Here is a 26,499-nt window from a genome sequence, read left to right as displayed (position 1 = left end):
TCTGGACCAAAACTGGACAAGAACTGGACTCACAGGATGCTGTCGGGGGTAAGTCAGTGTGTTTGCACGACACTATTGATGGGGATGCCATACAGATTCATGTCAAAAATCTCGAACTATCCCTTTAAGGAAAAATGAGTACATACTTACACTCCATGAGTTAAATCAACAGGATAGGGACAGATAAGTAAAGTACACCATTATGATTTAAGTAAGCATAGCTATTACCTTTCATCACAGTTATCTATCTGTGCATCTTCTGTACTTTCATTATCTTACAGGAAAGTAGTGCCACAGGTGCACCTTTAGATGGCGCCAAAGCACGTCTGGAGGTGTTGAGGGAGAGTTTGTATAAACGAGAGCGTGAGATCTCAATACTGATTGATGGAGGAGTGCAGAATGGTGTGGTGCCATCAGCTTATGCTCGTCTGCTCGCTGCTGTAGTGCGCCAGGTGGGATGGCAGTAAACATCACAAACATGAGTCAGCCAGTGCAGAGTAACACACAAATAACACAGCCATATGACACTGTTTACTAACTAGAGTCGTTATAAATGTCATTATCTGTAGTGAATTACTAGAGCGGTGGCTACAATTATCGACACCTTCATGATCTTTTGGCCGTTGCAAAAGTAGAAAAGACTTTCAATACATAAATTGTGCATGAATAATTACTCAAACTTCCACTGGAAAAAAAAAAGAGTTGATTCCCGATTACTTAGCGAATTAGATCACGTGACACTGTTCCACAATTATCGATACCTTTGTCCAGAATTATCGACACCATTTCACAATTACTGACATCCAGTTGATTATTTATTTTAAAAAAACGGTATGTGGTATTAAGTTAACAAAACAGTTTTTATTTAAAATTTGTTTGACATAAACTTATATTTAGTACAAAATATATTTTATATAAATATATCGATGTTGGTGTTTACGTAAATGAGGAAGTAATTCTAATGTTTGTAAACAAATGAACTGATAATGTTTAACCTCTGTCAGAAAATCTTTTTGTTCCACTTTCTACCCACTTTCTAAGTATTTTCGTAGATCACATTTTGTTAATCATTTGTTGTTGTTTGTATTACAATTTCTAATTTTGTAGTTTACCAATAAATGTCAACAGGCAATTTCATGTTGTAACCACATGAAAATCCAGGTCAAATGGTTGCATGTCATTCTTCAAATCAAAATATAAAATGTCGACTGATATTGTAATATGTGGTAGATACTTACACCAAACTGCAAACATTTCTCTGAATGGAATAGAAAAATCTGAATATTTCAAGCATGTAATTTTTTATATGCTAGGAATTTAATTTTGGTCTAATTCTATTTATTGCAATAGGATTCCTAATACTCTATAAGCATTCTATTCTGTTATGAATCAGAAAAATTATTATAAATCACAGCAGGTTTTTTTAAAATACTTCATCTCCTTCAATAATCTTGCACAAAGAACGATCCATAACAGTTGTAAATGTCACTTAATTCTACAGGGTGTCGATAATGGTGGACACCAGTGAAAGTGATCACTATTATTGACACCTCACGTGACTTCTCAAATGTGTGTTTAGATACAAAATGGTGACTGTCAAATGACAGAGTAAGAAACAAAGTACGTTTCGACAAGGATATCATGAAATATCTGTGAATTTGATCAGTAAAAATGTCCATGATCTTTCCACCATGCTTATCTGCGATAACATCTGGGTTTTCCTCAAATTGCTGATCGTGCTAAAAAAAATTCCGTCTCAGGTCACGAGCTGTGCCATCAGATGACAAGATCAAAGGGTGGGAGGGGGGTCTTCTGGTTGGTTGATTAATTAAACAATAATTGTTGTAACTGAAACTCACCTTTGTAAAATTGTTTTTCATTGGTAAATCTGAAAAGGTGTCGACAATTATGGACTGTTGATGATTGTAGCTGCTGCTCTATTTGTAAATTATCCATTTATCCTAAAGAGCTGGTTGATGTTTCCTGGCACAGAAACCCTAACCCTAACTTCTAGAAACAAGTTCAATGCCAATTTTACTCAGTTAGATAGCATTCAAGTACTCAAATACCCAGTCAACCATTTTAACCCTTCAGTGCCGGACCCTTTAAATATTGTTCCTCCAGGAACGATGACATAACGGTTGCTATGACTAAATAAAAATACCTTGAAAAAAATTGTCTTACAATATTTATTGTATCATTACCAATCAGATTCTGGTAAGAATTAATCCTTTCTTTTAATTGGTTGCCTTTTACTGCTTTGTATTTGTAAGTAACGCAACTACCTCAGTCAGATTCAAAATGACGTCTTCAAGTAAGTGACCACATGCATGATTTCAGCAGAACAAGTGGCGGAATTTCTTATGAATGATGGTAGTGGTGATGAAAGTAGCATAGATAGTAAAATTGGCGGTCTTTCAAGCAGAGTTCGATTTGGACCAAGGTATGAATAAATAAATATCTATAAATGCTACCAAATGTAGTGCAGTTGTTTAGCTTATTTATTAAGCTTTAAATTGGTACATAGCATGATGGGTATCCTGAAGTCCAACCTCAAGCTATTTTTGTTTGAATAGACATTGGTGAAAATAGGGGAATTTTGGGCAGGCACCAAAGAGTTAAATACTGAAATCACTGTTTGGGAAATTGTTATGCTCTACATTCTTATAAAATAGGCTGAATCTAGAACTCTTACGGGTTCTATGTACAACCCCGATTCCAAAAAATTGTTGGGACAAAGTACAAATTGCAAATAAAAACAGAATGCAATGATGTGGAAGTTTCAGAATTCCAGATTTTATTCAGAATAGAGCATAGATAACATATCAAATGTTTAAACTGAGAAAATGTATCATTTAAAGAGAAAAATTAGGTGATCTTAAATTTCATGACAACAACACATCTCAAAAAAGTTGGGACAAGGCCATGTTTACTACTGTGAGACATCCCCTTTTCTCTTTACAACAGTCTGTAAACGTCTGGGGACTGAGGAGACAAGTTGCTCAAGTTTAGGGATAGGAATGTTAACCCATTCTTGTCTAATGTAGGGTTCTAGTTGCTCAACTGTCTTAGGTCTTTTTTGTCGTATCTTCTGTTTTATGATGCGCCAAATGTTTTCTATGGGTGAAAGATCTGGACTGCAGGCTGGCCAGTTCAGTACCCGGACCCTTCTTCTACGCAGTCATGATGCTGTAATTGATGCAGTATGTGGTTTGGCATTGTCATGTTGGAAAATACAAGGTCTTCCCTGAAAGAGACGTCGTCTGGATGGGAGCATATGTCGCTCTAGAACCTGGATATACCTTTCAGCATTGATGGTGTCTTTCCAGATGTGTAAGCTGCCCATGCCACACGCACTAATGCAACCCCATACCATCAGAGATGCAGGCTTCTGAACCGAGCGCTGATAACAACTTGGGTCGTCTTTCTCCTTTTTAGTCCGAATGACACGGCGTCCCTGATTTCCATAAAGAACTTCAAATTTTGATTCGTCTGACCACGGAACAGTTTTCCACTTTGCCACAGTCCATTTTAAATGAGCCTTGGCCCAGAGAAGACGTCTGCGCTTCTGGATCATGTTTAGATACGGCTTCTTCTTTGAACTATAGAGTTTTAGCTGGCAACGGCGGATGGCACGGTGAATTGTGTTCACAGATAATGTTCTCTGGAAATATTCCTGAGCCCATTTTGTGATTTCCAATACAGAAGCATGCCTGTACAGTATGTGATGCAGTGCCGTCTAAGGGCCTGAAGATCATGGGCACCCAGTATGGTTTTCCGGCCTTGACCCTTACGCACAGAGATTCTTCCAGATTTTCTGAATCTTTTGATGATATTATGCACTGTAGATGATGATATGTTCAAACTCTTTGCAATTTTACACTGTCAAACTCCTTTCTGATATTGCTCCACTGTTTGTCGGCGCAGAATTAGGGGGATTGGTGATCCTCTTCCCATCTTTACTTCTGAGAGCCGCTGCCACTCCAAGATGCTCTTTTTATACCCAGTCATGTTAATGACCTATTGCCAGTTGACCTAATGAGTTGCAATTTGGTCCTCCAGCTGTTCCTTTTTTGTATCTTTAACTTTTCCAGCCTCTTATTGCCCCTGTCCCAACTTTTTTGAGATGTGTTGCTGTCATGAAATTTCAAATGAGCCAATATTTGGCATGAAATTTCAAAATGTCTCACTTTCGACATTTGATATGTTGTCTATGTTCTATTGTGAATACAATATCAGTTTTTGAGATTTGTAAATTATTGCATTCCGTTTTTATTTACAATTTGTACTTTGTCCCAACTTTTTTGGAATCGGAGTTGTAGAACCCTGCATCATGCCAGTTCATGGTGGTATTTTGAAAAATGGTACCTCGCTATCATTAAAATAGATTTATGATTTAAACCTCAATTTATGAAAACCTGCAGTTTATGATTAAACCTCTTCCTCAGGCTCATCTCATCTATGTAGAAGTGACTGAGGTGAAGCAGCAGTTTGACCAGATGGCAGAGGAGAACTACAAAGCTGTTGCTGAGGCTAGAGACAGACTGACTGCCTTCCAGGACAACCAAACAGATATGGAAAACATAGAACTGAGACGTCTGGGGTACAGTACAAACATACATAAATCCAAAGACTGAAGAGCATGCAGTATGTCGCAGAATAAAATACAGCCTTACTTTATGAAATAAGCTTGAATAGAATGTGTCATGTGTCATAATAGAATGGACCAATCAGAAATCAGTCAGAGTGATCAGGTGACTCAAGCTGAGACTCACCTGCAGAAGCACAAAGTTTTACAGGTAGCACTGGAGTGCATTAAAGCAGGGGTTACACCCACCATCACTGGTAAACAAATCAACAACAAATTAACCAATCCATGAAAATGTCTTTGCAAATGACTTGTCTTGCTGGAATTTTCTTTAATATCTGCTATTACATTTCCAGGTCCTCTCAGCGAGGATGATTTGGCAGCATTGGATGAGAGTGTGAAAGTATGCACGCACAAACACATTAGACAAAAAGAAATTCAAAGAATGACACCTGTACACTGAGCAGTATTTATGTTACCTCAGGTGTTCTTCACACCAGACTTGGGGATCCACTGACATGCACAAGTTTAAAGTTTCCTATTCTTCTGACACATCTGAGCTAACTAATCAGCTAATTACAGTATTATGTAAGATAGATAGATAGATAGATAGATAGATAGATAGATAGATAGATAGATAGATAGATAGATAGATAGATAGATAGAACTTTATGGTCATTGTTTTAAAAAACAACAAAACAGTTTATCAGCTCTTGGTGCTGGCAGTGCAAAGAACAGGGAATAAAATAGACACATACGAACAAAATAACACAAATTAGAAACACAATAAAGAGACATAAAAACAATAAATAGGCATTTTCCTTGGGGGAGGGTGTTTGTTGCCCCTCACTGGTGGAGTTGAGGCAGGGGAGGTGGGGTTGCGCATCTGACAGCTTGAGGGTAGAAGCTGTTTTTTAGTCTGTTTGATGCAGTTCTGATAAGTCTCTATCTCCCTCCAGAAGGCAGTAGGGAGAACAGATGATGTCCAGGGTGGGTATGGTCCTTTAAAATACAGCTGACCTTCTTTTGTAGTCGGTCAGTGTAAATGTCTTTGAGGGGAGGTAGTGGTGTATCATTTATGCGCTCTGCCACCCTCACCACCCGCTGCAGATCCTTCCTGTCCTCCGCAGTGCAGCTGGAAAACCACACTGTACAACAGTAGGTCAGGAGGCTCTCTATTGCAGATCGATAAAAATCGATCAGTAGGTGGTGAGGGAGGTGAGCTTGTTTTAACTTCCTAAGGAAGTAAAGCCTTTGTTGGTTTTCCCCACCTGGTAAGAGATGTTTGTGGTCCAGGTGAGATCAGCTGAGATATGGATGCCGAGAAACTTGAAGGTCTCCACCCTCTCCACTTCCTCACTGTATATGCAGAAAGTAGAGTGTTTGGTGCACCTCGATCTCCTAAAGTCCACTATTATTTCCTTAGTCTTTGAAATGTTTAAGTCCAGGGTGGCACAGTGGTGTAAGTGGTTAGCATGGTTGCCTCACAGCAAGAAGGTTCTGGGTTCAAACCCAGCGGCCAGTGAAGGCCTTTCTGTGTGGAGTTTGCATGTTCTCCCCGTGTCTGTGTGGGTTTCCTCCAGGTGCTCTGGTTTCCCCCACAGTTCAAAGACATGCGGTTAGGTTAATATGGGATGGCCTTGGGCTGAGGTGCCCTTGAGTGAGGCACCTAACTCCCAACTGCTCCCTGGGCACTGTTAGCATGGCTGCCCACTGCTCTGTATGTGTGTGTTCACTGCTTCAGATGGGTTAAATGCAGAGAGGAAATTTCACAAGTGTGTGATGAATAAAGTTGTGCACTGATGTTGGTTGAGGTCAGCAGGGAAGACTGTTTTAATGTGAGAGAGGATGAGTCTCTCGAAACATTTAGTGCTATAACAGTGCTGTCTGGTTCTTTTATCTGAACACCATTTTTTCAAATGCTGAACCTCCTCCCTGTAGGCTGTCTCGTTGTTGTTATTTATCATTCCCACTATGGTGGTATCATCAGCAAATTTGACAATGGTGTTACAGGTGTGGATAGGGGAACAGTCATAGGTGAAGAGGGAGTAGAGGAGGGGTCTGAGGACACACCCCTGTGGTGTGCCTGTGTTCAAGATGAGAGTGGACGATGTGTAAAGTCCAATCCTGACATTCTGTGGTCTGTTACTTAGGAAATCCAATATCCAAGTGCACAGTGAACTGCCTAAGCCCAAGTCCCTCAGTTTATGAACCAACCTGTGGGGAATAACTGTATTAAAGGCAGAGCTGAAATCCACAAACAGCATTCTCACGTAGGTGTTTTTCTGATCCAGGTGTGTGAGATCTGTGTGGAGAGCTGTGATAATTGTATCCTCTGTTGACCTACAGTATTTGCTCTGTAAGCATACTGATGTTGGTTGAGGTCAGCAGGGAAGACTGTTTTAATGTGAGAGAGGATGAGTCTCTCGAAACATTTAGTGCTATAACAGTGCTGTCTGGTTGTGCCAACAAATGCTGGCTAATGGAGTGGTACAACTTCTCCATAGCTAGCATAGCATTAGCTTGTGGCAGCACATACACAGCTGTTATAACAATGATGTAAACTCCCTCAGCAAGTAGAAAGGTCTACACAGCAGCATTAGATACTCTATGTCCAGCAAGCAGTAAGTGTCTTTAACTGTAGCGTTTGTGATGATGGGGGTTAAGGCAACTGGGCAATAGTCATTAAGGCCATTCACTGTGCTTTTCTTCGGTACTGGAATGATGGTAGCTGATTTCAAATAAATGGGAACTGTGGACTGCTGTAATGATAGGTTAAAGATGGTTGTAAATAACTCTGCTAGCTGATCTGCACAGTCTCTAAGGATCCTGCCAGTGACTCCATCTGGACCAGCTGCTTTCCTCGTGTTGACTCTCTGCAGGGTGGATCTGATCTGGTGTTGATGCAGCTGTATGGGGTCATCCTTCCCTGCTGGTGCTGCGTGGATGTTGGCCTCCCTGTTTCATCGATCGAAGTGAGAAAAGAAGTGGTTCAGGGTGTCCGGCAGAGTGTGGTCCATGGGGTTTGTGAGTCTGTTGCCGTCCTTGTAGCCAGTCAGAGTTTTTATCCCTTGCCACATACCTTTGGAGTTATTGCTGTCAGTGTTCCTCTATGCGCTGCTTGTACCTGCGCTTGGCCTATCTAATGCCCCTCTTCAGATTTCTCTGTGCTGTTTTGTAGGTCTGCAGATCCCCAAATTTAAACACAGAGTCACATGTTTTGAGCAGGGCTCGCACCTTCCTGTTGAGCCACGGTTTATGATTGGGGAACACTCTAACAGTTTTTGTCTCAGTCACACTCTCAGCACAGAAGTTAATGTATGAGAGGACAGTTGTTGCATATCTCTCCAGGTCTGCCTCCTCAGCAAAAACTCTCCAGTCTGTATCTTCAAAACAGTCCTGCAGGGCTGAGGTGGCTTCCTTAGTCCACACTTTGACTGTCTTTATGGACGGTTTCTGTCTACAGCTGAATGGTTTATATGTTGGGATCAGAGACAGAGAGAGATGATCTGAGAGTCCCAGGTGTGGCTGAGGGCTGGCTTTGAAAGCATCTGATATGTTGCAGTAGACTTGATCTAAAGTTTTCTTTTCTCTTGTTGGGAAGTTTACATACTTGTGGAATTTGGGCAGAACTGACCTCAAGTTGGCATGATTAAAGTCTTCTGCCACTATAACAGTGCTGTCTGGTTGTGCCAACAAATGCTGGCTAATGGAGTGGTACAACTTCTCCATAGCTAGCATAGCATTAGCTTGTGGCAGCACATACACAGCTATTATAACAATGATGTAAACTCCCTCAGCAAGTAGAAAGGTCTACACAGCAGCATTAGATACTCTATGTCCAGCAAGCAGTAAGTGTCTTTAACTGTAGCGTTTGTGCCCCAGCTGTTGTTTAAATAAATATAAAGTCCTTCTCCTCTACTCTTACAGGAATGAATGGTGCTATCCGCTTTGAAGATGGCTGTGGCAGCGGGGGCGTGGTCAAGTGTTGGTCTGTGAATGGAGAGCGGAGTCAGGGAAGATAAGTGGTAGAATCACTGCACCTGATGGGAATTAACCTGTGTTTGTGTGTCTTCCCCAGTGACCGCGCCCTATAAGAGGAGAGGGAGAGCAGAGAAAGGGAGCTCTCCCCCAACCCGAACACTGGTGTGCGTGCGTGTGTGGCTGGGAGAGTGAATGTTGAACGCTGAAAAGTAAGAAAATAAAGAGTTTTATAAGAACTCAGTTCTGGCCTGCTGTGCTTCTGTGCTCCACCCACCTGCTCAGATTTGACAGTGGTGCCGAAACCCAGGATTCGGAGTGCAGAAGAGAACAGCCCCATGGATTCCTCCCCCTTCAAGGACCTGGCCCATGCCCTAGCCACAGCCCAACAGAGCTAGCACCAGGTGTTGATCGCCCTCCGGAAGGAGCAGGAACAATGGTTCGACGCCCTGGTGCTGGTGCAGCAGGAAGTCCGCCAGGCATTCTGGCACCTGCTCATGTTGGCGGGGTCCACCACCACCGCCGCGGACCCTCCCCACCTCACCCTAATGAAGATGGGTCCGCATGACGACCCCGAGGCCTTCCTTGCTCTCTTTGAGCAGGCAGCAGAGGCGTGGGGTTGGCTGGTGGAACAGCGCGCGGTGTGCCTCCTCCCCCTGCTAACGGGTGAGGCGCAGCTGGCCGCGCTGCAGCTCCCCGCTGACAGCCGGCTGGTCTACGCGGACCTCCGCAGGGCCGTCCTCCAACGTGTTGGTCGCACCCCGGAACAGCAACGGCAATGCTTCCGCATGCTGCACCTAGAGGAGGTCAGCCAGCCATTCGCGTTTGGCCAGCAACTCCGGGACGCCTGCCAGGGCTGAAGGTCGACAACCGCAATGCCGAGGGAATCATCGACCTGGTGGCGCTGGAGCAATTCACCGCCCGACTTCTGTAAGGAACAGCGGAGTGGGTCCAGTGCCATCGCCTGGCGTCGCTGGATCAGGCAACCGAGCTGGCAGAGGACCATATGGCGGCCATTCCCACGGCAGGACAGCGTGTCTCCTCTTCTCCCCTCTCTTCTCTCTCTCTCCCTCTGCTCCCCGTCCTCACCCCATTCCCCCACCGCGGAGGCGGGGGCCGGCTCCACCCCAGCCGGCCCACTGCATCCACAGTGCCCTACTGTTTCCTACTTCCTTGTCTGTGTCTTCTCCCCCTCAGGTGAGTGATGTCTAGAACACCGGTGCAGAGGGAGAGCCTGGGCCAGTATGCTGGTGCTGCAGGGAACCAGGGCACCTCCAGCATCAGTGCTCAGCGATGGAGGTGGGCGCGGTGGTCCAGATCCCCGATGCGCCAGAGACCGCCCTCGATTGGGCTGGAGCGTATCGCATACCAGTGAGTATCCAAGGGGATACGTATCAGGCTTTGGTGGACTCTGGCTGTAATCAGACCTCAATCTACCAAAGCCTGGTGCAAGATGAGGCATTGGGGAGAGCACAATTGATGAGGTGTTGTGTGTGCACGGGGATGTTCTCAACTACCCTTTAGTGTCGGTCCACATTCTATTTTGAGGGGAAAAATTTAGAGTAAAGGCGGTGGTTAATCCTCGCCTTACCCACTCGATAATTCTGGGGACTGATTGGCTGGGTTTTAGGGAATTAATGGCGCATTTAGTGAAGAGTGGGGCCTGCCATAGTTTAGTGAGGGGAGGTCCTGGAGTGGCATTGGCAGGAGCGGCTGTCATAGAGCTGTCTACATCACCACGTCAGAGTGAGGAGCAGCTTGCTCCTCCTCCCTCTCTCTGGGATTCCTTTGCGGATTTCCCGTTAGAGCAGTCGCGAGACGAGACTCTGCGGCATGCGTTTGACCAAGTGAGAATAATCGATGGTCAAACTCTCCAGCCAAATGCCACACCGTCCTTCCCCTATTTTTCCATTATTAAGGATAGATTATACCGAGTGACGCAGGACACTTAGATTAAGGACCCAATAACACAGCTTTTAATCCCAAAGAGCCGCCGGGAATTCATATTCCAGGTGGCTCACTTTAATCCTATGGCCGGACACTTGGGGCAGGATAAGACACTAGCTCGAATAATGGCCTGGTTTTATTGGCCAGGGATTCACGGCGATGTCCGTAGGTGGTGTACGGCATGCTGCGAATGCCAGTTAGTAAATCCCGTGGCCATTCCAAAAGCGCCTTTGCGCCCTCTGCCGTTAATCGAGACCCCATTCAAAAGAATTGGGATGGATCTCGTCGGGCGATTAGATTGGTCAGCATGAGGATATTGCTTTATTTTAGTTCTGGTGGACTATGCAACGTGATATCTGGAAGCACTGCCTCCTCGCAATATCTCAGCACATAGTATTGCAGAAGCGCTCTTCCATGTCATCTCCCGAGTTGGAATCCCCAAAGAGATTCTGACTGATCAAGGCACTACATTTATGTCACGCACACTGTGCGAACTGTATGGGTTACTGGGAATTAAGCCTATTCGCACCAGCGTTTTTCACCCACAAATGGATGGCTTAGTTGAACGGTTTAATCGCACCCTCAAGAATATAATTAGAAAATTTGTAAGTGAAGATGCACGTAACTGGGATAAATGGCTCAAGCTCCTGTTATTTGTAATGCGAGAGGTCCTGCAAGCCTCTAAGGGGTTCTCCCCATTCGAATTATTATACGGGCGTAAGTTGCGTGGCATTTTGGATGTGCTATGTGAAAATTGGGAGGAGGGACCTTCAACCAGTAAAAACAAAATTCAATACGTTCTTGACCTGCGCGCCAAACTCCACACACTCACGCACCTAACCCAGGAGAATTTGTGGTAGGCCCAAGAATGTCAAGTCCATCTGTACGACAGGGGCATGCGCCTTAGGACGTTCACACCAGGAGATAAGGTACTCGTGTTGTTGCCCACGTCGAGCTCCAAATTGATCGCCAGGTGGCAAGGACCCTTTGAGGTCACATGGCAAGTCAGGGACGTCGACTATGAGGTGAGGCAAACAGACAGGGGTGGGGCATTACAGATTTGCCACCTCAATCTGCTAAAACGTTGGAACAAGTAGGTCCCCGTGGCGTTGGTGTCGGTGGTTCCAGAGAAGGCGGAGCTAGGGCCGAAGGTTCAAAAAAGAAAATTGACATTGCCCACCGCTCTGGTCCCCTGTGGAGACCACCTCTCCCCGACTCAGCTCACGGAGGTCGCCCAGTTGCAGACAGAATTTTCTGATGTGTTCTCGCCCCTGCCTGGCCATACCCACCTCATAGAACACCACATTGAGATGCCCCTGGGGGTAGTAGTGCGCAGCCGCCCTTACCGACTGCCCGAACACAAAAAAAAGGTAGTTCGGGAAGAACTCGAGGCCATGCTCGAAATGGGCTTCGTCGAGGAGTCCCAAAGTGACTGGAGCAGCCCGGTGGTCTTGGTTCCCAAGGCCGACGGGTCGGTCCGGTTCTGTGTGGACTATAGAAAAGTCAACACAGTGTCTAAATTTGACGTGTACCCAATGCCTCGTATTGACGAGTTGCTCAATCGACTAGGCACGGCTTGTTTTTATTTGACACTGGATTTGACAAAGGGATATTGGCAGATCCCCTTGACTCCTCTATCCCGAGAGAAAACCACCTTTTCCACACCGTTTGGCTTACACCAGTTCATCACACTTCCTTTTGGGCTGTTTGGGGTGCCCACTACATTCCAGCAGCTTATGGACAAGGTCCTCCGCCCCCATACCACCTACGCGGCCGCCTACTTAAACGATATCATTATTTACAGTAATGACTGGCCGCGGCACCTAGAACACCTAAGGGCCATCCTTAGGTTGCTGTGGCGAGCTGGTCTCACAGCCAACCTGAAGAAGTGTGCCATTGGGCGGGTGGAAGTACGGGTATCTGGGTTTCCACTTGGGCAATGGGCAGGTGCGTCCCCAAATTAATAAGACAGCAGTGATTGCGGCCTGCCCGAGGCCCAAGACCAAAAAGGAGGTGAGACAGTTCCTGGGGCTGGCCGGCTACTTTCATAGGTTTATACCTAATTATTCGGACGTCGCCAGCCCGCTGACTGATCTCACTAAAAAGGGAGCACCAGATCTGATCCAGTGGACAGAGCAATGCCAGCGGATTTTCTCTGAGGTAAAGGCTGCACTGTGTGGGGGACCACTGTTACACTCCCCTGACTTTTCTCTCCCCTTTATTTTGCAGACAGATGCGTCGGACAGAGGGCTGGGGGCGGTTCTGTCCCGGGAGGGGGAGGAACATCCCGTGCTGTACATCAGCCGGAAGCTGTCAGTGCGCGAGGGCAGGTACAGCACAATAGAGAAGAAATGCCTCGCCATCAAGTGGGCGGTCCTCGCTCTCTGCTACTACCTGCTGGGGCGCCCTTTCACCCTCTGTTCAGACCACGCGCCCCTGCAGTGGCTCCACCACATGAAGGATGCCAATGCGCGGATCACCCGTTGGTATCTGGCACTCCAGCCGTTTAAGTTCGAGGTGGTCCACAAGCCGGGGACGCAGATGGTTGTGGCGAGTTTCCTTTCCCCTGGGGGGGGGTCGGCTGCAGGCCGGACGGCTCCCCTGCCTGAGTCGGGTGGTGGGGGTATGTGGCAGCGGGGGCGTGGTCAAGCGTCGGTCTGTGAATGGAGGGCAGAGTCAGGGAAGGTAAGTGGTAGAATCACTGCACCTGATGGGAATTAACCTGTGTTTGTGTGTCTTCCCCAGTGACCATGCCCTATAAGAGGAGAGGGAGAGCAGAGAAAGGGAGCTCTTCCCCAACCCGAACACTGGTGTGCGTGCGTGTGTGGCTGGGAGAGTGAATGTTGAACACTGAAAAGTGAGAAAATAAAGAGTTTTATAAGAACTCAGTTCTGGCCTGCCGTGCTTCTGTGCTCCACCTACCTGCTCAGATTTGACAATGGCGTAGTCCGTTAACTCAATAGCAGTGTCTGGGATGTTTTGGTCAAGCCAAGTCTCTGTAATTATCATCACATAGTAGTTCAGGCTGTGCAACATGATGCGTAGTCATCGCTCATCCACTTTGTTGTTTAGCGACCAGGAGTTAGCGAGAAAAAGACTTGGGACCACCAGTTTGTGAGGGTTAGCTTTTAGCTTTGCCTGTAGCCCCCCTCTCTTCCATCTCTTCTGCTTTCTGTGTCACCACCGTCTTCTCCACCTCAGCAGGGGGATGTTGAGGCCCTCACTGTCAGGAGAGCGCTGACTCTCCGGACAGATGAAATCCCAGTTGTCAGCCTCAAACTTGCAGGGAATATCATTCAAAACTGAAAACAGCTCAGCTCTGCTGTACTGTATGCACATAGTTACAAAAACCCCGCAAGAAAAACACGATAAATAACAAAGTAAAAACAAAGTAGCTGCCAAAACATGAAGAGCACTGGGCCACTGCATCTGAACGTGCTGCCATCAAACATTAATAAAGAGAAGAAAGCAACTTTCAGCTATAGAGGTTCTGCACAGGCTCCATGAGACTCAAAATGTCTTCTTTGCCTAGTTTATTTAACAGATATTCCACGAAACAGAGTTGCACATGAGCAGATAGCTGATGAGGCGCGTAGCACAGAGTTGACTATAAGCCATGTATGGCAAGATTGAGTGGAATAACTTTTATTCTATCCACATTCACTGGATTTTGAGAAATGAAGCATTTTTATTTTTTGCAAATTCAATAAATAAAAACTTTATACAAAATGTCTGACAAAATCATTTCCACTTAAAATGTAAACAAACCAGTGAAATGACAGGAGCAATTTGTGAAAATGCTATAATTATAATTCTTGAAAAATAAAAAAATTAAAAAGATATGTTCTTACCATCAAATACTTTCATTCCATATTTTGTTGCTTTTTTTTTTTTTGGGGGGGGGGGGGGGGTGTTTTCAAGTAGAGTTTTTATTTCATCTTCGGTTGGTTCAGCAACATGCTCCACCATTTTGTTTTTCTCTACTCAAGGTATATGAGCTGATATCCTAGTAGTAGAGTAACCAATCAGGGCATGCGATTGCTCATATCCAGTGAATGTGGATAGAATAATATCAATTATATAATGAGACTGAGATTGCTTTATGAGAAATGATCATGCAGAACCTTTTGACCAGCAGTTTTTGATCTGAGAGAATAATGCTGTGCAAAATTCTCTTTCTAATTGTCTTAGAATGTTGATAATGTAAATTTTAAGTAAGTACTGTAACGTGTAGACCTTACTGGCACACTTGTAAACCCTTGTTCTAAAACGTCAGTCAATCATGGTATCAAGTTAATAATTCAATTGAAAATTGTGTAGTTTGAAGCAATCTAGATGGAGCTTCTGTTTCAGTTACACATTTTCATTTGATTCCCCAGAACTTTGAGGAAAAGTTCAAAAATGGTGATGTCCTAAACTCAGCGCTTGGGAAGCACATGCGCCAGCAACTGCTCCTCCTGCAAGCTGAGGTGAGAACGCTGGTTAGTGTAAAATTCATGATACACCAAAAACGTCCAAAAGAACATTGTTTTCCAAAATCCCCAAACTGAATTATCCCTTACAATATTTTATTTCATCCCAACTAAAACACTGCACATGTTAATTCAATGCTGTAATATTTAATTTGCCATGGTATGCATTCAATGAACACAAGGGATTTGTGTGAAATTTTTATTGTCCTATTCTAAACATATTTTCATCAACGAGTTGTTCATTAGCTTATGTGCTATGTCAGGTGTGTAAATGCATGAATGGCTTGACGCCTAATGTTCATTGTGAATGATGATGCACAGTCACTTTAATATACTGTAATGTAGCAAACTTAGTTAAGAGAAGAATGACCAAGTCTGATTAATTTCCTCCTGTTAATTTGCTTTTGTGTTTTTCTCCAGCTGAAACAGGTCAAAGAAGAGAACAAGAAAATGACTGAGCACTACACAGCTGAGAGGACCCTAAGAAAGAAATACTACAATATGGTGGAGGATATGAAAGGCATAATTTTTGATGCACATATCATATAAACATCAGACTAATGTGAGAAGAACGTTCATTTTCACTGGAAATTTTGTTTAACTTTCTAAAAATTGAAAACTTTCATGCATTCCTTATCATTTTGGATCAACAAGGTTCAAAAGAACTAGATACAACTTGTTGTGATTGTTTGAAATATGGCTCACCATAATATTCTGTAAAACTTCATTATAGGCACATTTTAGACATAATATTTGTGAATATAAAGGCTAGATTATACTCTGCCTGGCCAAAAAAAGTCACTGTTTGGATTATAGCAAATATTTAAGAGCACTTGATTGGATAATTACTGCAGTGATTAATATCTTTCAGCTGCAACTATTCTTTTAACCTGAACTGATGCAGTGAGTAGCTTCTCATTTCTTAAACAAACATGTCGGAAAATATATCCCCTGGTCATGGAAAAGATGTTACTATGTTCTGGAAGAGTCAAATTATTGGTCTGCATTAAGCAAAGAAAACAACTAAGGAGATTGCTGAAATGATTGGAATTTGGTTAAAAACTGTCCAAGGCATTATTAAAACCTGGCAGGATAGTGGTGAACCATCAACTTCACGGAAGAAATGTGTTTGGAAAAAATCTTGACTGACCATGATCAGAGATCAATTAAATGCTTAGTGAAACTGAATTGTAAAAAAAAAAAAAATTGACAGTAGAACTCACAGCTATGTTTAATAGTGAAAGTCAGAGGATTTCCATACACACAATGCAACAAGAACTCACAGGATTGGGACTAAACCACTGTGTGTCCATAAGAAAACCCCTTGTTAGTGAGACTGATCAAGAGAAAAGGCTTCAATTTGCTATGGAGCATAAAGATGGGACTCTGGAGCAACTGAAAAAGGTCATGTGGTCTGATGAGTCCAGATTAACCCTATTCATGAGTAATGGGCATGTCAGGGTAAGAAGGGAAGCACATGAAGCGGTGCACCCATCATGCATAGTGTCCATTGTACAAGCCTCTGGAAGCAGTGTTATGATCTGGGATTGCTTCAGTTGATCAGGTCGAGGCTCAACAACATTATGGGGCAATAAAATGAAGTCAGCTGAAAGTACTGAATGGCCAGTTTATCCCATTAATGGGATTTTTTTTCTTGTCTAATGGCACAGGCATATTCCAGGATGACAATGGCAGGATTCATCAAGCTCAGATTGTGAAAGTGTGGTGAAGTGTGAAGAATCATGAATTGGCTACCACAGAGTCCTGACTGTAACCCCATTGAAAGTCTTTGGGATGTGCTGGAGACAACTTTACGGAATGATTTGATTCTCCCGTTGTCAATACAAGATTTCAGTGAATGCAACTCTGAACAGAAATAAATGTTTTGATGTTGCTTAAGTTTGTCAAAACAATGCCATTATGAATGTGCACTGTAATCAAAGCTAAAGGCAGGACAAAAAAAATTCCATTTTATTATTACTATTTTTGGCCAGGCAGTGTAGTTCTACTTTGAAGCAAATTTGCTTTTATACCAAACCATGCAGTCTGTAATAATATGTAAACTTAAAATTAGTTAAAGCCTTTATATGCATGCATTCTAAACAGGCAAGATCCGGGTGTTCTGCCGTATAAGGCCTCAGACCCGGGCAGAGTTGCAGAGGGGCAGCAGCACCATTGTGTCATGTTTGGATGATTACTCGGTGATCCTGGAAACTCCACGAGGACCTCGAGAGTTTCAATTTGACAAGATCTTCACTGAAGAGCACACACAGGACGATGTGTTTCAGGAGTCCTGCAGGTAGGCAAGCAAACACATAAACATACCACAATATTTTTTTTAAATCACATTCAGAATCAATCAGATTACTGGTTCAGGAATGTAGAAAAGTTGTGATTAAAAGGATATTCTGTGCTCTGAGATTGTCTACCCTCTCCAAAGGCTAATTCAATCAGCAATCGATGGCTTCAATGTATGCATCTTTGCATATGGACAGACTGGCTCAGGAAAAACTTTTACTATGTTGGGGGATAGAGAGCAGAAAAACCCTGGAATCATTCCTAGGACTTTTACTAGGATCTTTGAGATCATCCAAGAGAATGAGACCAAATTTGAGTTCAAGGTGATCTGCAGTTTGACTTGCAAACATTTTTCCACATCTTCAGCTTCATTTTTACAAGTCTTTTTTTCTATGCTTAACCATGTAAATTTTCTCTTACTCCTTTTCATGGCTTGTAACAAAAAGGCACTGGGAATATTTTACATAGAAAAACAAAAAGAGTACACAACCAAGAGCAAGCACAAACTGTAACACTATGGAGTTGAAAGATACAAACATAGAACACCATAATAAAGTGGCATACTAGCAATCAGTCTTGGAAAAGACAGAGAGTGCTTTTATAGAGTCTTAATTGGCTGGGAAACAGGCTACAGGTATGAATAAATATGAAACGGACTGCTGGATCTTTATTGCCAAGGGCAGGGTCAATGTGGAGCCATGCTAGGAGACTGTTACATAAGCCCTTTTCCTCGTAGCCACTCCTCAGATGACAGCAACACAAGTCACTGTTGGGCCATGCCCACATTGTGCAGGTTGATCAAGGGGCAGGTAAAGACATGGATGAGGGAATAATATAAACTGCCTCTCCTGGCATCCCCAATCTTGTCTCCCAGGAGTTATGAGCAACCAAGCAGGCAGGCTTGAAGTTGGGTGTTGGCAATGGGTGAACTGGGGCTTGATGGTGAACTTGTGACATCTGCTTTGACGTTCTTGGATCTATGCCAAAAGGAAATATTGAGAGAAAAGCGGGTGAGTCCACCTGGTTTGGTTGAGGAGACCAGTCTTGGACTCTTTTGATGTACTTCAGGTTTTAGTGGTCAGTGCAGATGACAAAGGGATACAGGGACCAATACACACACATTTTGTCACACCTCAAGGGTCAACTTGATGGGCAGCTTCTTAAAGAAGTAAGAAGGTCCCACCCTTGAGCTCTACAAGAAAGGGCAGTGATGAATTCGACTAGAAAACAGGTGTGGTAGGTAAGCCATGATTGAGGGAGTTGAATGCCTCTTCTGCAGCAGGTAACCCAGGTGGTGAAATGAACTTCTACATCTGAGTCACTGTGTCATCAAATGAAGACTAAGTTGGGTCTAGGACTTAAATTAGAAGCCCGAATACTTTTTGAACTTTTTTATTTAAAAAAAAATCCTTGTCGCACAAACAGAATTTTAAGAATAATTGTACTTTTAATCTCTGACTTCAAATGAACACTGGAGGCATAAGGATGTGTTTTCGATAGAGACTACAATGTGATTCTGTGGATGGCACGGTGGTGTAGTGGTTTGCACTGTCATCTGACAGCAAGAGTTCAAACCTCACAACTGACAGGGCCTTTCTGTGTGGAGTTTGCATGTTTCCCCCCGTGTCTGCATGGGTTTCCTCTGGGTGCTCCAGTTTCCGCCACAGTTCAAAGACATGCAGGTTAGGTAAAATACCCAGCCACTGGGGTTGTACAAAACAATGCGTACTTAGTGCCAGTCCCAAGCCTGGATAGAGTGGGGAGGGTTGCATCAGGAAGGGTATCCGGTGTAAAACCTATACCAAATCAAATATGCGGAACAGATCCGCTGTGGTGACCCCAAATGAACAGGATCAGCTGAAAGAAGACTACAATGCGATTCTGTAAGTCGGTCTGGATAAGGACATTTTGTGAAATGCCATGAATGTAAATGAGTTGTGAAGGAGAGAGGTGAGAGGTGAGGCTGCAGTGCTGAGGTTCCTGCTGAATTGCCAAGAGTAATTAATGAATTAATGAATCAAAGGGACCTCTGGAGTTATGGATGGTCTTGGGATGTGACCACTCCAGCACTGCCAGCTGTTAATAATCAATCAAATCAGAGCATTGGATGTACAATGGTGCTTGAAAGTTTGTGAAAACTTTAGAATTTTCTATATTTCTGCATAAATATTACCGGAAACATCAGATTTTCACACAAGTCCTAAAAGTAGATAAAGAGAACCCAGTTAAACAAATGAGACAAAAATATACTTGGTCATTTATTCATTGAGGAAAATGATCCAATAGTACATATCTGTGAGTGGCAAAAGTATGTGAACCTTTGCTTTCGGTATCTGGTGTGACCCCCTTGTGCAGCAATAACTGCAACTAAACGTTTCCAGGAACTGTTGATCAGTCCTGCACACTGGCTTGGAGGAATTTTAGCCCATTCCTCCATACAGAACAGCTTCAACTCTGGGATGTTGGTGGGTTTCCTCACATGAACTGCTCGCTTCAGGTCCTTCCACAACATTTTGATTGGATTAAGGTCAGGACTTTGACTTGGCCATTCCAAAACATTAACTTTATTCTTCTTTAACCATTCTTTGGTAGAACGACTTGTGTGCTTAGGGTCGTTGTCTTGCTGCATGACCTACCTTCTCTTGAGATTCAGTTCATGGACAGATGTCCTGACATTTTCCTTTAGAATTCGCTGGTATAATTCAGAATTTATTGGCCCATCATGGCAAGCTGTCCTGGCCCAGATGCAGCAAAACAGGCCCAAACCATGATACTACCACCTCCATGTTTCACAGATGGGATAAAGTTCTTATGCTGAAATGCAGTGTTTTCCTTTCTCTAAACATAATGCTTCTCATTTAAACCAAAAAGTTCTATTTTGGTCTCCTCCATCAACAAAACATTTTTCCAATAGCTTTCTGGCTTGTCCACATGATCTTTGGCAAACTGCAGATGAGTAGCAATGTTCTTTCTGGAGAGCAGTGGCTTTCTCCTTGCAACCCTGCCATGCACACCATTGTTGTTCAGTGTTCTCCTGATGGTGGACTCATAAACATTAAAGGTCATAGGCAAACATTTTCAATTTATGCACATTTGAAACTTTATATGTTAAAAAACCCTCTGTAATTTTCTTCTGGTCCCAAGAAGTATTGTTAATAAGTAATAATTAAAATAAATTAGAATAAGTTAGTGCGGATCGCGGCAAATTTCTGCTAGGCGATTTTCGTGACCACTCAGCACGTGATGTCATTCAAGACAAACAAATCGCTTGAGTTGAGTCCACTTCCATTTAATTGCATTGCCGTTCGGCTAGAGTGCAGATGTGCGTTTGGTAATTTCCAAAGAAAAAACATGCCTTATGGTTGTGCAGTGAACTGTAACAACAGGACTGGTTCAGGAAGAAGTTTTTACCTTTTTCCAAGAGAGGTGAAGAGGCGGAGAGAGTGGACTGTGTGTGTGAAGCGAGAGGGTTGGCTTTTTCCGAGAGAGGAGAAGAGGCAGAGAGAGTGGACTGTGCGTGTGAAGCGAGAGGGTTGGCTTTTTCCGAGAGAGGAGAAGAGGCGGAGAGAGTGGATTGTGTGCATGAAGTGAGAGGGTTGGCTTTTTCTGAGAAAGGAGAAGAGGCGGAGAGAGTGGATTTTGTGCGTGAAGTGAGAGGATTGGATTTTTCTGAGAGAGGAGGAGAGGCAGAGAGAGTAGATTGTGCGCGTGAAGCGAGAAGGTTGGCAGCCGGGTAAATACGCCACTCTGTGCTCCAATCACTTTTTGAAGAATCCCCATCTATTGGAGAGTTTAGGTGTCAGTGTCGGACAGAGAAGGCTCAAACCTGATGCTGTTCCAACAAAATTCAAACACAAAATCAAGCATTCAAAGAAGAAATGGACCAGCAATGCTCAAGCAAAAAGGAGAAGATTGGAGGTAAATATTTTTACCTTTGCTTGCAATTGACAAGTCAAGAATCCTGAGGGATCCTGTACAATCATTGTGGAAATGAGACAAAGGGATATTTCCTCACTTAGAGTAGGCTATAAATAGTATAATGCCGTGGATGGCAGGCTAATGTGGCCTACCGGCGCACTGTCAAGTAATCGTTACCTATATCCACTAGGGAGGACAGTTTAATTATTCTTCAAAAGGGCTCTTATTTAGTATTCTGAGGAAAGTAAGAATTTATCATAACTACCAGGATAAATCATTTGGGCGTGAGTCTTGTTGAGGTCCGGGGTCACTACGATCAGAGTCGGCTGAGTCACTGTCCGATTCCGAGGCTGCACAGTCAAAGCAGTGAGCCATATTCACCGATTGCTTTGCAATGGCCATAGGTTCATACATAATATGGTTTCACTTCTCAATATTCAATTTGGAGACTTCCTATTTCAAAATCGCTATCGCTTTCAGACATTTTACACAACCTTTCATGACCAAAGTCCGTACACGTGTGCTCGGTTCACAAGTAAACACAGGACTGCTCCCAGTCTGTTTGCCTTGAATGATGTCATGACGACTGTCCCCAGCGGTAAAAGTGTGCATAAGTGAGATGTAAACAAACCTTCGGAACTTGTGCAAACCAGTATATTTTAACCGTTTTATTCAATTTTAGGGTGCAAATTAGACACCAGGAAGATTGAATTCGCTTTTTGGGTTGTTCATCTAGAAAATAAAGTTGATATTCTACGTTCCACCTCTGACCCTTGCCTGTGACCTTTAACATTAGCCAACGTGAGAGAGGCCTTCAGTTGCTTAGAAGTTACCCTGGGTTCCTTTGTGACCTCACCGACTATTACACGCCTTGCTCTTGGAGTGATCTTTGTTGGTCGACCACTCCTGGGGAGGGTAACAATGGTCTTGAATTTCCTCCATTTGTACACAATCTGTCTGACTGTAGATTGGTGGAGTCCAAACTATTTAGAGATGGTTTTGTAACCTTTTCCAGCCTGATGAGCATCAACAACGCTTTTTCTGAGGTCCTCAGAAATCTCCTTTGCTCGTGCCATGATACACTTCCACAAACATGTGTTGTGAAGATCAGACTTTGATAGAATAAAACAGGGTGCCCACTCACACCTGATTGTCATCCCATTGATTGAAAACACCTGACTCTAATTTCACCTTCAAATGAACCGCTAATCCTAGAGATTCACATACTTTTGCCACTCACAGATATGTAATATTGGATCATTTTCCTCAATAAATAAATGACCAAGTATAATATTTTTGTCTCATTTGTTTAACTGGGTTCTCTTTATCTACTTTTAGGACTTAAGTGAAAATCTGAGGTTTTCTGTCATATTTATGCAGAAATATAGAAAATTCTAAAAGGTTCACAAACTTTCAAGCACCACTGTACACTTCTAAGGGTAGAGTTGAGTAGCATCAGGCTGAAACATGGATTTGCCTCTCTTCTCTTCTCTTCTCTTCTCTTCTCTTCTCTTCTCTTCTCTTCTCTTCTCTTCTCTTCTCTTCTCTTCTCTTCTCTTCTCATGTGATGTCTGTTTACTTGCATGTATTAAAGAGCTCTAAACTAGAAGAAAATGTGAATCAGGGTTTTAAGGCATGAGTTTGGGAATATCTGTTCTTTTAAGCTTTAATGCATTTGAAGTATCATAGCACTTAAATAATCATAATTCTCAACTCTCTTCTCTTTCTATGTCTTGTCCAGGTCTTGGCTTCTATGTTGGAGTTGTATAATGATCGGCTCCAGGACCTCTTTGTGAGCCCATCTGAGGCACTATCAAAACGCATCGAGATTAAAAAGGACAAAAAGGGACTCATGTTTGCTCAAGGAGCAGAGGCAAAAGAAGTAACTAGTGCTGGCGAGCTCTTTGCTGTCTTCGAACTGGGCTCTGCCAACCGCCATATTGCAGCTACCAGTATGTTTTAGTCAAAGTTGCTACAAATGTATAGGACCCTATAGTTTGTCAAACGCTACTGGACAAATCTTTTTCCATCATTAGCCACCACATAGCATGATATAATCATTGGTGGGCCAATCATAGTAAGATAATCTACAACCCCGATTCCAAAAAAGTTGGGACAGAGTACAAATTGTAAATAAAAACGGAATGCAATAATTTACAGATCTCAAAAACTGATATTGTATTCACAATAGAACATAGACAACATATCAAATTTCGAAAGTGAGATATTTTGAAATTTCATGCCAAATATTGGCTCATTTGAAATTTCATGACAGCAACACATCTCAAAAAAGTTGGGACAGGGGCAATAAGAGGCTGGAAAAGTTAAAGGTACAAAAAAGGAACAGCTGGAGGACCAAATTGCAACTCATTAGGTCAATTGGCAATAGGTCATTAACATGACTGGGTATAAAAAGAGCATCTTGGAGTGGCAGTGGCTCTGAGAAGTAAAGATGGGAAGAGGATCACCAATCCCCCTAATTCTGCACCAACAAATAGTGGCGCAATATCAGAAAGGAGTTCGACAATGTAAAATTGCAAAGAGTTTGAACATATCATCATCTACAGTGCATAATATCATCAAAAGATTCAGAGAATCTGGAAGAATCTCTGTGTGTAAGGGTCAAGGCCAGAAAACCATACTGGGTGCCCGTGATCTTCGGGCCCTTAGACAGCACTGCATCACATACAGGCATGCGTCTGTATTGGAAATCACAAAATGGGCTCAGGAATATTTCCAGAGAACATTATCTATGAACACAATTCACCGTGCCATCTGCCGTTGCCAGCTAAACCTCTATAGTTCAAAGAAGAAGCCGTATCTAAACATGATCCAGAAGCGCAGACGTCTTCTCTTGGCCAAGGCTCATTTAAAATGGAATGTGGCAAAGTGGAAAACTGTTCTGTGGTCAGACAAATTAAAAATTGAAGTTCTTTATGGAAATCAGGGACGCCGTGTCATTCAGACTAAAGAGGAGAAGGATGACCCAAGTTGTTATCAGCGCTCAGTTCAGAAGCCTGCATCTCTGATGGTATGGGGTTGCATTAGTGCATGTGGCATGGGCAGCTTACACATCTGGAAAGACACCATCAATGCTGAAAGGTATATCCAGGTTCTAGAGCAACATATGCTCCCACCCAGATGATGTCTCTTTCAGGGAAGACCTTGCATTTTCCAACATGACAATGCCAAACCACATACTGCATCAATTACAGCATCATGGCTGCGTAGAAGAAGGGTCCGGGTACTGAACTGGCCAGCCTGCAGTCCAGATCTTTCACCCATAGAAAACATTTGGCGCATCATATAAATGAAAGATACGACAAAAAAGACCTAAGACAGTTGAGCAACTAGAATCCTACATTAGACAAGAATGGGTTAACATTCCTATCCCTAAACTTGAGCAACTTGTCTCCTCAGTCCCCAGACGTTTACAGACTGTTATAAAGAGAAAAGGGGATGTCTCACAGTGGTAAACATGGCCTTGTCCCAACTTTTTTGAGATGTTGTTGTCATGAAATTTAAAATCACCTAATTTTTCTCTTTAAATTATACATTTTCTCAGTTTAAACATTTGATATGTCATCTATGTTCTATTCTGAATAAAATATGGAATTTTGAAACTTCCACATCATTGCATTCCGTTTTTATTTACAATTTGTACTTTGTCCCAACTTTTTTGGAATCGGGGTTGTATTCTATGGCATTTATTTTTCCATTTGTATTGTTTTCACAACTTGTATCTAAAACAAACTGATTGTGTTCATGACAAAACTTAAGAGCAGCAAGTTTTTTTCTGTTATTTGTGCAATACAGTATTGTCTGCTTTCCATCTTTAATATTGTTAATATGACAATATAAATATTGTTCTGAGTGTTGTGCATAGCAGAGTTATGGTACCCTGAATTAATGGAAATGTGATCACACAGCTGCACACTAGCTACCCTAACACCCCTGATCACACTCTGCTAGGCTGTGATCATACTGACTATATGAACTCAACAGTGTCATGAATTTTAAATGGTGACTTCGCTGTGTGGTTGACCTTACAGAGATGAATATAGAAAGCTCTCGCTCTCATCTGATCATCAGCATCATGCTGGAAAGTCGCAACCTGGCCAATGGCAGCATGACATTTGGCAAGCTGAGCCTTGTTGACCTGGCAGGAAGCGAGAGAGCAGCGAAGACAGGAGCTAAAGATGACCAGCTGAAGGTGATGATGCTAAATGAATTAATATAATTTAAAAAATATATATTAGCATGGATCTTAAGGTTAAAATAACAGCTCACATGAAGACTGGAAGCATTTAAACAAGAAGTGAAATGGTAATAAATTATAACTGGGAAAAAAAACACCTATCTTAGCAAAATTACTAAATTTAAACTGTTAACACTCTTGAGTCTCAAGTCTTGGATAGGATAGGGTAAGAGCCTATTCACCACCCATCTTCTCTGGGTGGTTTGCACTGGAATGATGCCTTCCCAGATGTAGAACTGTGGTGGCATCAGTGTGCCACAGACCATGAGGCAGATGGTTGTCATAGATTTAGTGCTCCTAAGCTCTTTGACCTGATATAGGACTGGGCCCAAGTGCTCAGATACAAAGCTGGCACCTTTCCACTGTGCTTGGAATTTGGGGCTCAGTCTTCTTTTCTTCATGTTATCCCTTACATGGGCAAGATCTGTCACCCTTATAGGTTTGTTTCTCCTGAGGAGATCATATAATTTCTCCTGCCATATTTGCACTGTCCATAAATGAGGTCTGGCAATAATTTTTTAACCAAAGTTTCCACAAACTCAGTAAGAGATACCTGTGAAACCCCAAACTGAGTGGCATAGAGGGAAGGATAGGCTGTGAGAATAATCTGAAATCTCCCTTGCAAGGTCTTTGGGCAGGTGAAGCCAAGCAGGAGTTCCAGCATCATTTTCCCTTTGATCATAGAGCACACTATGGTGTGGCTCTTTCTGAGTCCTTTCTCATTCAGTGTTTTGACCTGTCCTAAATGCCAAGCCAAGCCAGGGTAAGGCTGACCATTGTTTGAGGTCCAGGTACTCCAGCAGTTTGCTAATGGGGAGCCGTTGGGCTGCAAGCTGGGCTTCCCTGTGGCAATAGGCAGACTGCCCACACCCTATTCAATAACAACACTCATGAATGAGTTCATGTATGCAGAAGAGGGTGGATAGGTCACTGGTGCCAACTATTGACTGATAATTTAGTAGTAAACAGAAGAGTTCTTCTTGCTGCTCACTTGCAGATGTGACTAACCCTTGAAGAAGGAAAGGCACTTTTCTAAG

The 26,499-nt window shown here is 43.1% G+C and overlaps 1 protein-coding gene across 1 annotated transcript in view; it reads left to right on the top strand.

Moving 5' to 3' along the window:
- si:dkey-96l17.6 (uncharacterized) overlaps nucleotides 1-26,499 on the top strand; it is an 80,446-nt gene that overhangs the window by 50,632 nt on the left and 3,315 nt on the right. The window contains exons 4-7 of the mRNA XM_060907609.1: nucleotides 17,095-17,287; nucleotides 17,429-17,609; nucleotides 22,946-23,156; nucleotides 25,257-25,417. Coding sequence (XP_060763592.1) covers nucleotides 17,095-17,287; nucleotides 17,429-17,609; nucleotides 22,946-23,156; nucleotides 25,257-25,417 — 746 coding nt within the window. The remainder of the gene's footprint in view (nucleotides 1-17,094; nucleotides 17,288-17,428; nucleotides 17,610-22,945; nucleotides 23,157-25,256; nucleotides 25,418-26,499) is intronic.

The sequence above is a fragment of the Neoarius graeffei genome, chromosome 24, assembly GCF_027579695.1.
Source record: "Neoarius graeffei isolate fNeoGra1 chromosome 24, fNeoGra1.pri, whole genome shotgun sequence".
Lineage (NCBI taxonomy): Eukaryota > Metazoa > Chordata > Actinopteri > Siluriformes > Ariidae > Neoarius > Neoarius graeffei.
The sequence above is the reverse complement of the archived record's forward strand: the minus strand, read 5'-3'. Positions and strand labels throughout refer to the sequence as shown.